Here is a 13,758-nt window from a genome sequence, read left to right as displayed (position 1 = left end):
CTTCTATTTTCGTCTCATGATTAGCTTCTTGTTTAAAGGGACATTAAGGAGAAATTGAAGTTGGCTTGTATCGATAGAATACCAGCTCCTGATCACAAAAAAGCCACTCTTACTGAAAACAAGGCTCTTGTAAGGTAGAAAATAGCAAGAACCAAAATACAGGTATCGCCGCCACAGGCCAATTTCGCAAGTACAAGCGTGATGACGTCATAGGACAAGAGACGCCACCTTGGAGGAATTTTCCTTCCTACATGGAGGCCGCGAATCTCTGAGGCTGACAAAGGAAGGTTGGGCGTTTCAATATTGAAGTAAGTTTTGTTTTAAAACCGATAGTGCACTTTTATCACACAAGGAAGACAGACAAAAGACAACCTGAATGTTGGAAGAAAAGAAAACCGATGCTTGGCGGCGCCACAGGCACCCAGGAATGTTTCGATTTGTTACGGCGCTTCGCGTCTATGAGCTTTGCGTGCCCCATGGTTTTGTTTTTGACGAGCCTCGATTTACAAGCGCCGAACAGGAGAGGAACGCCAAGCGCCGCTTCAAGTGCTAGTTAACCTTTGAAGGAGCCTGTTAAGGCTGGTCAGATGATCGCCACCGTCGATAAAAAACTATGATGACACGATGGTCGGTAATCCTACAAGGCAGTTCGCAGCATAAAGAGCACTTGTGTCTTCGCACGCTGGCCCGGCGAAACATTTTCGGCTGTGGCAGTCAACTTCAAACTACTTAACGGAAATCGTTTATTAGGGACGGGAGACAAGGTACAAGGCAGTTAAGAAAAACTGCTGATGGCCTAGCTCTGCAAGGATATATGTAGCGAAAGCGCGGAGACTTCTGCATCGGAAGAGTGCATTCATTAGATGCGCCTTTATTCGCGGTTTAACCTTGAGTTGTCGTGGCGGAGTGGTAGCGTCTCCGCCTCAAAACCCAAAGGCCCTGGTTCGATTCCGAGCCTCGGCACAGGTTTTCTGTTTTATTCAGTTAGTGGGCGGAGGGTTTCAGTGGCTCCCATAGATGCCGCCTCCGAATACGTTGGTTAGCAGTTAAGCGCAGGCTCTGTTAAGGCACGTTTATACTCCGGCGTAACGCGCGTGTGCGCGCGCTGCACGGCGATGTCACGTCGGCCAAAGCGAGACCGTCCTCCAACTGCGCTGGACCGCCGATGCGTACGGCAGCTTCGGCGCACTCTGACTGCACTGGCGGAGACTTGGAGCATGTCTCTATTTCGCGCCGAGTGTGCCAAGCGCCGCCGGCCCGGCCAGACCGATTGGGCTCCGTGGCGAGGTGCGCGTTGCGACGTCATTCAATAGCTTTGGCAGTTGGGCCCAACTGCCGAAGCTATTCTTTTCGAGCTCTTGGCTAATTTAATCCATTCACAGTACACATCTCAAGGTACATGCAAGTGGGCGAGAGAGCCCGATCCAGTGGACCATGTACCTCCGGAAACGCGCGGAAGCCATTGAAGCGTCGTGCGTTGGCTTTACTTTCAAGCTTAAGTTTAAACGCGAGCACCCGTTTTTTGTGGCAAAAAAATAAATAAATAACCTGGCCCTTGCAACTGTGGGAGACCTCGACGCCGCATGCTGCACCGTGCAACCACACTGTTCAAGGAATCACAATCCGCCGGCCCCAAAGCCCCGGCCAGCCTCCGATGGGCGCGACGCGCCGACCTTGTCCTGGCCCCTCGTAACTCCCCGCACTGGGGTTGCGATACTATTTAATTTGCAACGGCTGCTCATGGCGGAAGGGGGAAACGACCCGCCAGTGCCTAACCTAACCGTGCTCCTTCAAAAGCATCGGACGCTCTGTGGGGCTGAGGTCGCTGAAATGCAGGCCGGAGTTTTTGCGAGAACTTCATCGTCAGGTTCGGGAACGGGATCCATCGTAATGCTGGCAAGACGCCGGTGCAAACTTAAACGAAGCGACGGTAGCGACCCCCGATAGATGCCTTCAACGTGCGGCGGCGGTAGCTTTCATTTCAGCTGCTGCGCTAGACCGCAGCGCTAGCCGCCAGAAATCACGAAGTCTGCGTTTACGTCACGTTTCACGTCACTCCGTCCTATGACGTCATAAGAGTTCCCGAGTTTGAATCGGAGCGGTAGGAAGAACTTTTTCAACTTCGAATCCAAATTTCTTTGATATAAATGCATCTTTCGCTCCCGGACAAGAGGCAACAAAGCCATGAAATGCAGAACTATGAGATTTTGCTAAAAAAAATTTGATAGAGTTCTCCTCACTGTCCCTTTAAGTAATTAGAACAGCTTTAACAAAGAGGAATTTCTGTTCGGCAAGCCTGAATGTGGATGGAGGTTCACTGCAGACTTGACTTGTACGTGACTATAGTTCCCAGTTTTCCATTCTGTTCTATAGTTCTGCATAGTTTGTTGCAACATAACATTGGCTATTGCCTTGCCTGCAGGTATCTGCCACTGCAAGACTCAATAGTGCCAACTTCTTACACCTACTTCCTCATTTATGGATGTGTTTCACTAGTGCTGCGCTTTTGCTCCACACACATGCGCTTTTGCTCCACACACAGTCAAGGCACGGGTTTACCCAATGCTCGCCCACATCTCTTAGCAACCAACTGGCAATCTTAACACAAAAATAGCAGCTGAAATGCACACTGAACTTACTAGTTTTGGTGCTTTTGTAACTTTTATGCGTAGGCATGTGGCCTGAAGATGCCTAGGAGATTCCCCATGGTGACAGGCACTAATAAGCTATGGTGCTCTCATTGCCATGAACACCACAACACTCGCAACAGCTTGCTATGCTAAGATGAACATACGTAATACCTCAATGAATCGAGTGAAACCAGGTTCATTCCATGCAGCTGTCCGACTGATTTCAATGCAGCAGCACCACAAAGCAGGAGGAGGATGTATGGACAAAGAACACAAATGCATTCCAATGCACTCGCACATGAACACTCACTTTTATTTGTTGCAGTTTCTGGAAGACTGCAGGCATAGTTAAAACCAGGTCTAATGTGGAACCCTGGTACCGATGGCCACACAAATTCATAAGCATAGTCCACTGCTTTGACTCAGTTTTAAACAGTCTTCACAGCTTCTCATACTTAAAGCTACTAGTTTATTCACAAAAGCCCAGCTAAATGCCACTAAACCGTAGGTAATTATATTTCAACTCCATTTTGACAGAAAGGCAACTGCATTGCAAACCGAAAACAAAATCCATAAGGCATGCTACAGTAGCATATACTCAGAACAACTGTGCTTGTAAACAGTGCACAATCCAGAAAAAGCCACCAAATTTGCTACTTCACATTTGAACAAACCACAAGGCTCTTTAAAATATCACATACTGAGATAAAAGCAGCTGAAAAAGGACAATGCAGAGTTGCAGGCTCATTAAAAGTATACAACTTGAACCCCTCAAAATTATAGTATAAAAAAAAGAGAGAGCTATGAGTGTAAACATAAATCTGAATCTATATTCTCTTCGAAGTCACTTCCCATCATAATCTGCTTGCATGTGCTGTAGGTACGCTGGCAATCTAAACACAAAGACCAAAAATAAACATATATTTTGACATTTAAACAGTTTATTCAATGAAAAAAAAATTGTTCAAATCACACTCCTGACTAAAGGAATGAAAAATATAAAAAGTAGTTTAAGGAACAATTGTCCCAACAAATAGTTACCACAGTGAGCACGAAACCTTGCTCCAGTGCTTTGTTCAGTTAGTGAAGCACCATGTATTCTAAAGACCTTTGGTAGCAAGCTAACAGCTTTGGAACTATGATCAGCCCTGATGTGGGCCCTTAGCTTGAGCAGCCGTGGTCGAGTATTTTCTCTTGGCATAACCATCAGTCTTCGCATGACGAACCTGTGCACCAAAATCTGCTCAACAAAGAGAACTCCTTTGCATGTAAAAGCAAGACTAAGAAAAAAAGAGAATTAAACCCAAGCAGGAAGAGCCACAAGCTGGGCCAAAAGGCTTTTACAAGCAATGTAATTTGTTTCTAGGAAATCCAATTGATGCAATAAGCTCTCTCTGGTGCATAACGGCGTAGGCAATATCAGTGTAGATGGTGGGCACAATGTACATGCCAGAATGAGAAATGAGCACAATTATGTACTCTGGAATTGCTCAAACTTTCACGAAGTCAACATGGTAATCTGTTTACATTTTCATGAACCATACAAAGCTTCTTGTTGCCATCACAAAGGGCATGAACACTAAATTGCTTAGCAACCTGCCAGATGCAAACACCTGCCAAGTAGGTCTCCAGATGTAAATATAAAACAACTAAGGCAGTAACCTTCCATGTGCAAACTGACCCTGAAACATCTACTGCCCATAAATCTTCAAATATTTCATGAGAGGTTCTGATGTTCATTTCAGGCTCTAATGTTTCGAAAAGTTCAGACTCTTCAAGACATTTCTGCGCAGTACAATTAGTGGGCACTATTGATGATCTAGAAGAGAATTCAAGTATGGATTTACATTCTGAAACTTGGGCTTCTCAGAAGTTCACACCACGTTTTGAAGTCGCAGTGCTAAATTATTTTTGACAAAGGCTGCATACCCAGTGCAATAATTTCACATTACATTACACATTATGCACATAAAACTCACTTGGGAAGTGAGTACAAAGAAAAACCAAATTTTTTATGTTGAAATGAAAGCCCCTATAAGGGTATGCTATCAGGCGAAGACGCTTGCACAGCAGCACAAATAGTAAGCGAAACTAATGTATAAAGCTTCAGAGGTCTCTGGCAGAAAACATTAAGGTTTCTGGATTAATTATTACAAGCGTGCACAGAGTTATTAAACAGAAAGACAACTGTCAACACAATGCACTGCTTCCAGACTAGATAATTCTCTCACACAACAATGATCTAGACCAGCTGCCTTGTGAGCACATAATCATGCACAAAAAGAAAATCACAGCAAAAAGAATTTTACAATCTTTTGTAGGTCATTTAAAAGCGAGTTATGACCTTCAGTAAATGCGCTTTAAAAGGTATTAACAATGAGGTGCTTTCATTCTGCATAGCAATAATCTTCAGGTAGTACTTGAGTCTTCAACCTCTGACAAATCCAAACGCGGTGGTGTGGATGAAACTGGAGAACTTGACACAAAGTCCGACACCGAAGCCTGACGCATCATCCGTTGCCGGAACCCATCAGAGTCAAAAGGGGTGATGTGCTAAGATAAGAACAGAATCAATAATGACAGTGTTGCCACTCATCATCGTTCCCTCAAGGAGTGCAACCTTTCTCTCTGCCAGAACATAAGCCAACATTCGTGCCAAGCCATCCATGCACATCAAAATTATGGACAGTACTATCGAGGCATTAGAAGGACGTTTGGACAAAAGGAGCAAACAGCCCCTGAAAGAATGAAATGTGCGTGCTTTGCCAGTACCACTGTGGACAAAATGCCGCCACTGCCAACTGAATGCAAGCATGAAACGAGGACCAGATGCAAAAAGCTAACATGCAATAAAACCTAGCAGAAATTCCAAAACAAGACCTGAACCATACATTACACAAAATTATCTGCCGGGAGTAAAAGCCACATTTAAATGCAGAACAGGCGCCTCAGAGCCGCAAATTATGCCTGCTACTGAAGCAAACACAAAGCAAACATTAGAGGGAATGAACCTATGAACATGCCACAAGCTACTATACCATGACAATGTTGCGAGAGACATGCGAAGCAACTACAAAAACACAAGCTGCCTTCTTGGACAAGCAGATATTGTGCACTGCACAAGCAAAAAATTCAATCAAATAAGCTCCACAATGAAGCAGAAAATGATGTCTACTTCAGACCATTCAATTTAACTGCGCTCTGATGCAAGACAGCCCCATGAAATCCACTGATCGATTTCAAAGTTGTAAAACATACTTATAGTTCAACCTTAGTTAGATAGTGCCGACTTGGCATGCAATAAAAACATAGAGCCAGCATTCGCAATTGGGTATCTCAGGGTTGGCAACAAAAATCAGCCTACAGCAGTGCAATATGTGGAAGCAGTGCAAACAAAATATGCCTTCTGAAAGCAAAAGCAGCAAGTCTAAAGCATGCAAAATGCACAAAGAGCTACACCATGTTGCATTCCAAAGAAAATGATGAAACACCTTAGAATCAGCTACAACTAAGCAAAACACCAGCAATGACATGTTTTAGCAAAAAAACCTAACATTAGCATCTAACAACGCATATATGTCAGTTTAACATTTCTGCTGTCAAGTATTTTATTTCACTGGAGCTGACGTCAAAGCATTTATCACTTAAATGTGCAAAATCCAATGCTGCTTTTAAAAAGCTGCGAATCAGCAGAAACGATCAGATAACACAAGCTATAACTGCATCCAAATGAGAGTTCTTTTTTAAAGCAGAGCTCACAAGCCCTCTGGCTTTCATTCTTGAGACAGTGTGCACATGATGGGACAAGCAATAATGCATGTCAAAAAGGTATTAAATCGCAATTGGATGTTATCTGGCAACCTTCTCAACGTTATACAAAGCAGTACACCTTGGAAAATACCTCCAATTACTTAAGCCTACCTTGGCGACCCTAAACTTAGCACACATATCCCTTCACCTGGCCTCAGCTACCTTCGACTACAGTTCCCTTCCCTTAGTAACCACTGTCTCACTCCAAAAAAATTACTTGCTGTCTGTTCTGTGTATTTATTACATGTGTTGCCCAAGTCTACTATTTCATTCTCTCATATTCGGCTACAGCACCTCAAATGCATTCACTTCACAAACATTAATTTTAAGCCAAGTATTGCATTTTGCTTGTTTAGGTCCTCAATTAGGTGCTGTAATCAACCCTTTCAGTTAAAAGACAATGCCACCAGCAAATAAGAAGCTACCAAGTTCTTAACACCTAGTTTTTCTCAATTCAAGACCCTGAACACTTCTGAGCATGCAGTGAATAACAAGATATACATCGAGCCCGCTTATAGTGAACATGACCGTTATGAGTGATTTGTTTGTTAAACCCCAGTGTGTGCACTAATTGGGCCAGACATAACAGATTCACCTTCTGTAAGGCAGAGTTTCGTGGTGCACTCTTTACGTAGTATGTGGGGGCTCACTGTCGCATCACTGGCACTGGTTGGCCCATTTTCATATTGCTGCTTGTTTCTGCCTCAGCTAGAAAACAATGCGAGCTGCTAGTGCAAGGCGATTAACATGCCGAATGCTCCCATAAAGCCTAGCCCGTATCAAAGGTCAGTTTTAATTATGGAGCGAATGTCAGTCAATCATCAAATTTGTACCCGCAAATGCAGTCATTGCTGTGTACACGGCACTTTTTTTGTCAGGGCACTGTTTGCTGAGCGGCGACATGTGGCAACATTTCAGTGAAGAGCACACCGACGCTGCCTGTGTGACGACAGCGATGAGCTTTCGTGCAAAGGAAGTGTTCCAGGCCGTCCACACTTATTAAGTCTCAGTGAGAGCCAACTTTTGAGCCAAACATAAGGCATGGTCATTCAGCAAAAACTTAGCACAGATGCAATGCCAGTGAAAAGGCATTTGTGGGGCACAGATATTATCATGGTGGATGACAAAAGCTGTAACAAAACTGTCCACCTTGATAGCGTTTATAGCGCACATATTTGGCGAAAGAGCGTATGCTTTTTCAGTTAGTAGCATTAATTTCCTTATGACCCGCCTTAAAGAGATTTCTGGAGTTCCATATTAGACAGCACGGGCCGGAACACTTCCGAGTTCTTTTTTCTTAGTCCTGCCAAAGTATTAGTCCCATATTAGAAGGGGAGGGAGGTAGCATTGCCAACCCATGAAAGTGCCACCCTTCTCTCCAGGCATGAAATTCCCCTAATAGGCAAGACTTGCAGTAGCCTCAATGCACGCAAAAACCATGATACTGTGCTCCCGTGGCGAATTTTCTCTTTTCTTTGCATTCCTGTGAACAGCATCTTAGCCATGGTTTTCACATGCAAAGTGAAAGCTGACAAGGTTTCTATGCTTTTGTACATCCCCATAGCGAGTGCAACCGTGCAGTGTCTCCCTGCCCATTGTTTGCTATGCCTGCATGTTCACTGTAAGTGGATCCCGTGATCACAGACGTTTGTTCTAACTGAGGCTCAGCCACATAATCTTAATGCCATGTCGTCTTTGTTTGTACTAAGCAAGTGTTCATTATAAGTGGGGCAGTCAAAAGCGGGCTAAACTTTGTCTCCCTACCCAATACACTTTCTGATTGGTATTTTCTTACTCTTTCTGTGGAGGACTATAGTCACTACACAGCTGTTGCACACATAAGAGTGAAAGCAGCATAGGAGACTTTCTCAATACTGCATATGGTACTGCCATCATAAAACCAAAAACTCCCAACTTTAACTTCGTGGCTAAAGAGGATACTGCCCAGGTGGGCCCAAGCAAGAGAGGCCATGCAGACCAGGATGTGGGGCTCTCAAGAATAGGCTACCTGCAGCCATCTGATCAAGTGACCACACGAGATAAGGGGTAACGAGAGTGGGAGCACTTATGGGAGGAAGTATAATATGGCTATAACGGTCACTTTGGCTGGGAAGAGTTCACTCCCAGAATATTTATGCAAGCATTGTCCATGCCCTGGCTACTACGTCGCACCCAAATGAACACCAGCATTTCCACTGAATCTAATGCTCTTTCGAAATTTTCAAAGACCACATACAATAATTTAGGGTCCCTTGTTTTCGGGTTTCATTTTTTATGGGATTCAGGGGGTACAAAATGGGGCATTACTTTTTGAACTCAAATTCAGGTACAAACAAGGTTATCAAAAAAAAGTTACATAATTTGGGTCAATTTTTAGAGCAAAAGAGAATTTTCTATAGGTGTTTGTTTTTCTGCTGACTATAAAATGCCCAATTTTTGTGCACAATTTCATAAGTAAAGAAAAGCAGGCCACACCAAGAAACTCTACCAAAAACATCTACTGAATTCCTTTCATATAAGTTACCAATCTCCTACACAGCATTTCAGCATCTGTACAAGACCTGTCTGCCTTTATTTCTATACCAAGCAAAGACATTCAACATCACAGCCGCCACTTTAAATGGCCGAGAGCCTTGGAGTAGGACATCCTTAAAGCGAGTAGCACTTATTACAATGATGGCAGTAAGACGGCTGGCTGATACCTGTGTTTTCACCTCTCGTTTTTAAATCACACTTTTCAAACTTATCCTCAAATTAAGCTGCATCATGAATATCAAGCTTTAAAGGGGGTTCGAGATCAGTACACCAAAGACACCGCTATGTAAAACGCACAAGATATCCCCAAATTTACATGCAGTGTGTTAGCCTTGCGCACTAGAAAGCCTACTTTGTGCACTGAAATACCTACACTATCTAGAAGACGCATTTTCGGACAGAAATCGAGGTTTAACCCGATTATTTAGAAACCTGTTTGGGGTGCAAGAATTGGGTTTTACCCGAAAAGAAAGGGCCCTAATTTAATTACATTGTGCATAGCCCATGAAAACCCAGTTGACATGAGTTTTCTCTATTTTGGAGTATCCTTTCCACAAGCCAGCCTAATACATCAGTTCTGCTGGCATTTACATTAGTAAGGTAATTAGTCCAAATCTTTCAAGTTTCGGGCCAGATCCTTCCTGCAGGTCAGCATTAGGCTAACACTCCTTGGTCACTGGTATACTTCAGGTCATGAGCTGTAAACGAAGTTGCAAGCTTCCTGAGCACAATACTACCATTGTCTTTCAGCAAGTCTGTAGTCACTTTATCATTCCCTCTCAATTTTATGCTCTTCTTCCCACCAGCATACCATTTATCACACCCTGGCTGTCATACACACCTGTTTCACCATTAAATTAGCCACTTCAGGATCCAACGAAGGGAAATCCGGTGGCATCTGTGTGGCAACTGACGACTGCGAGCACTCAAGGAGAAACTCTCGCGAGTACATTCGGCGGTTTGATTGTGCATCATCTGGCAGATCAGAAGAATCTAACGAAGCAGTAGAAGGCACTTGTGGACGGTCAGCCTGTAGAGGAGACAATAAAAAGGGAAAATATAACCAAGTACAAACTAATGCAAGCACTAAGCCCATACCTTGGCTGAAAACTCTGGCGAGCTTCCGGATCTCTTGAACTGCTTAGTTTGTGCAGGTGCCTCCACAATGCCAGATGCTTTGGTGGCTGCAAGCCACACAAGTACATCATGTAGTACCTCTGAAAATACTAGGGTTATGTTGCTAAAATGCAGCCAGACTGTAACAAGACAGGTGATGGATATTAGGTACTCGTTTAGTATATGCAAAAAAAAACAGGAAGGCAATTTTTTCTTGGTACCACTAAATTTGTACTGCCCTGTTGACAATAACAAATTACATTACAGTATATTAAAATGCAATAAAATGCATGCAATTTATAATCACGTACATGTCAGATGGAAATTTCTCAGCATAAAATTTCGTTAACCTTTAAAATCAGTGACTACAGTATATACAACACAGGTGGTAATAAATTAAAAAAAATGTTCACATAAGGAATAGCAAGAATCTCACTAGCAGAATGGCTGCTATAACTTGATTTCTAAGCTGTGGAGTGTTTCTTTGATCAAGAAAAGGTAGAAAAAGTTCTCTAAGGAGCATTCATCACCCACATTTATGAGCAAACAGCATGGCAAACCCATAAACGTCTATAAATACTGGCAAAAAGCAATGGCACCTTATTTTTCTGCTCCAACTCGTAAAACCTGCAGTTTTAAGCTGTATGGGATACATGTTTAATAACAATCGCCTCATCTCCTTCCAGTTGTTGCTACCATGCAGAGCCAGAGTAGCAGGCAACCTGCCTACTGAAGGAATGAAGCTCAACAAGACATTTGACTATAAACTGCCAGTGACTATTGGCAACAGATGCTACAGGGAAAATGCTGAAATCCCTACCAGCCCTTTACTCACAGCCATTTATTCTTCAGCTAACGTGTTTTGATCTTGCATAAAACAAGTGGGAAGTAGTCGACCGATTCAACATGCTAAAATTGCGGGAACTGCAACAGGACCGCTGCAGCAAATCAATGAGAACAATTTCTTACTAAGAGTGAAATGCTACCAGAGCTAGTGTGCCTATTTGCACTGTCCACATGGTACCCATTCCCTTGTTCATCATTAGTGAATGGATCAAACGAGACTGCATTTACTGTTGGAACAATGTTTGAGAAGAGTATATTGCCATGTTTTACAGTTTATTTCATACCAATTTCTTCGTTGATAGACTCCAGCCTACAAAGGTAGGGCAGAGCAGCATTTAAATAAAGTTGAGCAAATATCAAAACAAAAAGTCTTTCTCTGACTCAGCATAACTCCAATAAGCAGCTGCTTGAAACTATGGATGCAAACTGCAATTGCAGATGAGATAAGAGTTGAGACCGCTTGGTAAGCACAGCATGAGTATACGAGCACATCAGAATACTTGTTTGTGCTGGTCATGATGCATATTTGATGAGCTTTACAAATGCAACACAAGTCTTACATGTTTTAAATGGGCTAGGGCCAAATTTAGAAAACTGGAAGCTGCATACTGCAAATGCCCTCCATCATATGTACTATTTGTCAAAAAAGTTTCCATTCCACTGCGCCAGTGTTCATAGCGATCTTGGTGCTGTGCAGCTTTCAAGCAACAGGTGTCGCAAGCTAGTTTTAGAGTTTGGTATGACAAGAAGGAATTCTCTAAATTACTCTCTCAAGCTGGTGCAGACAATGCAGCCATTTGGTGAAGTCACACATGCGCTTCCACTCCGGCAATTGGCTAGGTAACCCGGGAAATTTTGCGACAGATGGTACTGAAGCTGGTATGTCTTCCTACAGATGTGAACAGGTCTCAGCACTTTGGAACGCTTAATTTCAAGTTTCATACTTGTCTTTTTTCACCTTTAACACGTTACTCCAGTCAGCTACATACCAATCTGTGCAGGCAGGTTCTTCACTATGCTTCCAGACCGAGAAACGTGCTTTGGAGACTGGGTAGGCGCCTTTTCCTAAAGAGAACATTCAAACCTATCAGCGTAAATACTGGCAATATTACTGGCATAAATACTGGCTTTCACATTATTCAGCAAATATAACCAAAACTCCATTTAAGAATTTATGTACACAATATAGCAACTGTGCACAGTTTTGTGGTACACTTCCTCAGCAGTAACAGTGAAGACCCATGCAGTGAACACTTCGCATGCATGAGCCAACAAGAAAGAGCACTACAGTCAGATACAACACAAGAACAAAGTGGCAAATGCTCCTCAAAAGGACTCCTCTAGCCAACGGCGTCAAACTGTTGTCACGACGTGGTCATGTACTGTGCACCTGCCATGACATGCTAACAGGCCTGTGCGCAGCTTACAGTGGCAGGTGCGAAGTACTTGACTATTTTTTAACCGCTAGCAGTATAGTCTTCTTTCGGCAAAAAAGCCAGGGTCTTTCTCACTCTGTGTGCATGTGTGAGTGAGCAAATCGTCTGCCTTGCCAGCAAATGCACCAGTAAAAATGCATTGCCCACCTCAAAATCAAGTTAGCCAAATTAAAAGACTCAACATAAAGGCAAGCAATGTAAAACCGAAATGCAAACCAATACTGCTTACGCAGATTTGTTGCATCACATCGCATGATTACCTATACATTTTTGGTCCTTTAACGAAAGTGTAGGATTTATAAGCTACAAACATTGCCTATTTGTCATCCAAATGTGGTAATCAATAGATTTGAGCCAACATCAATTTGTCTCCACTGTGCCTTTTGTGGCAACTCCATTTTGTGGAAACTCCTTTCCCAAAAAACTTCTCTACCCTGGAACCAATACCATTTACAGCCTATGACATCAGAAGTTCATAACAAGCAAGCATGACTATTCACTGGTTCCAGCGTTCATGGCAGAGCAAACAAGTCAGAAAAGGTTGAGGAAGAGACCTTACAAAATACGGCCGTAGAAATAAGGTAGAAATGCGATTATATATAGCATGTTTTGCCTAACTAGCGCCAATGTTTTTTTAAAAAAGGACAGCATGCTTCACACAAATCCGAATCAGTTGTGCAAGGTTGTAGGCAGTCATATTGAACAGGTCATACTTTTAGTGCACCAAATTTGCCAATTGCTTAATAAATTTGGAGCAATACATTTTTTTTGCAAAAGTTGAAAAAAATGTTGAGAAATGCCATTTCAGTTTCTCCAGTTTAACTTCAGTGTTATTTTTATTTTAAGCTTTAAATAAAGCCTGCAACATTTAAAAAGTTCCATGTGACTGTGCGCTGCCACGTCGAGATGTTACTTGGCATCTTCAAACCTGCTCCAATTAAAGGAGGTGGGTTACGGAAAGCCAAAATGAATGAACTGATCACCGGTCACAGCATGGGTCAGTGATCATTCCAGGGTGAGCACAGGCACTTTGCTTAGTTAGAATTATGATGCTGCAGCAGCAGTGCGCTCCCGCTACGGTAACCACCATAGCCACCCTAACCACGCCGTACAACACAGATAATTTCTTTTGCAGTCCAATATGGCTGTGCCTCTTGCGACGAAGCTTTTTGTCGCACATGTGTGGCTCTTGCCTCAAAGAGCAGTGCCATTTTCATCCACTCAAGGTCTTAGCCTTGCCAAGTAGTCCCACGTGCTTTGCTGTTTCTGAATGATTTTATTAAAGAGACACTGAGGACACACTGAAGTTTGGCCTGCATAGGTAGACTGCATTATTCTAACAACAAAGGCTTTCACTGAAAACAAAGCTTTTATAAGCTAGAAAA

The 13,758-nt window shown here is 43.0% G+C and overlaps 1 protein-coding gene across 7 annotated transcripts in view; it reads right to left on the bottom strand.

The window, feature by feature from the left end:
- LOC144113544 (uncharacterized) overlaps positions 1-13,758 on the bottom strand; it is a 119,201-nt gene that overhangs the window by 59,135 nt on the left and 46,308 nt on the right. For 6 of the 7 annotated variants that reach the window (XM_077646673.1, XM_077646674.1, XM_077646671.1 and 3 more), the window contains 3 exons: positions 11,927-12,002; positions 10,074-10,159; positions 9,817-10,005 (listed from right to left, as the gene is read on the bottom strand). The exons of the other annotated variant lie outside the window; for it this stretch is intronic. In XM_077646673.1, coding sequence (XP_077502799.1) covers positions 9,817-10,005; positions 10,074-10,159; positions 11,927-12,002 — 351 coding nt within the window. The remainder of the gene's footprint in view (positions 1-9,816; positions 10,006-10,073; positions 10,160-11,926; positions 12,003-13,758) is intronic. 7 annotated transcript variants of the gene reach the window in all.

The sequence above is a fragment of the Amblyomma americanum genome, chromosome 1, assembly GCF_052857255.1.
Source record: "Amblyomma americanum isolate KBUSLIRL-KWMA chromosome 1, ASM5285725v1, whole genome shotgun sequence".
Classification (NCBI taxonomy): domain Eukaryota; kingdom Metazoa; phylum Arthropoda; class Arachnida; order Ixodida; family Ixodidae; genus Amblyomma; species Amblyomma americanum.
The sequence above is the reverse complement of the archived record's forward strand: the minus strand, read 5'-3'. Positions and strand labels throughout refer to the sequence as shown.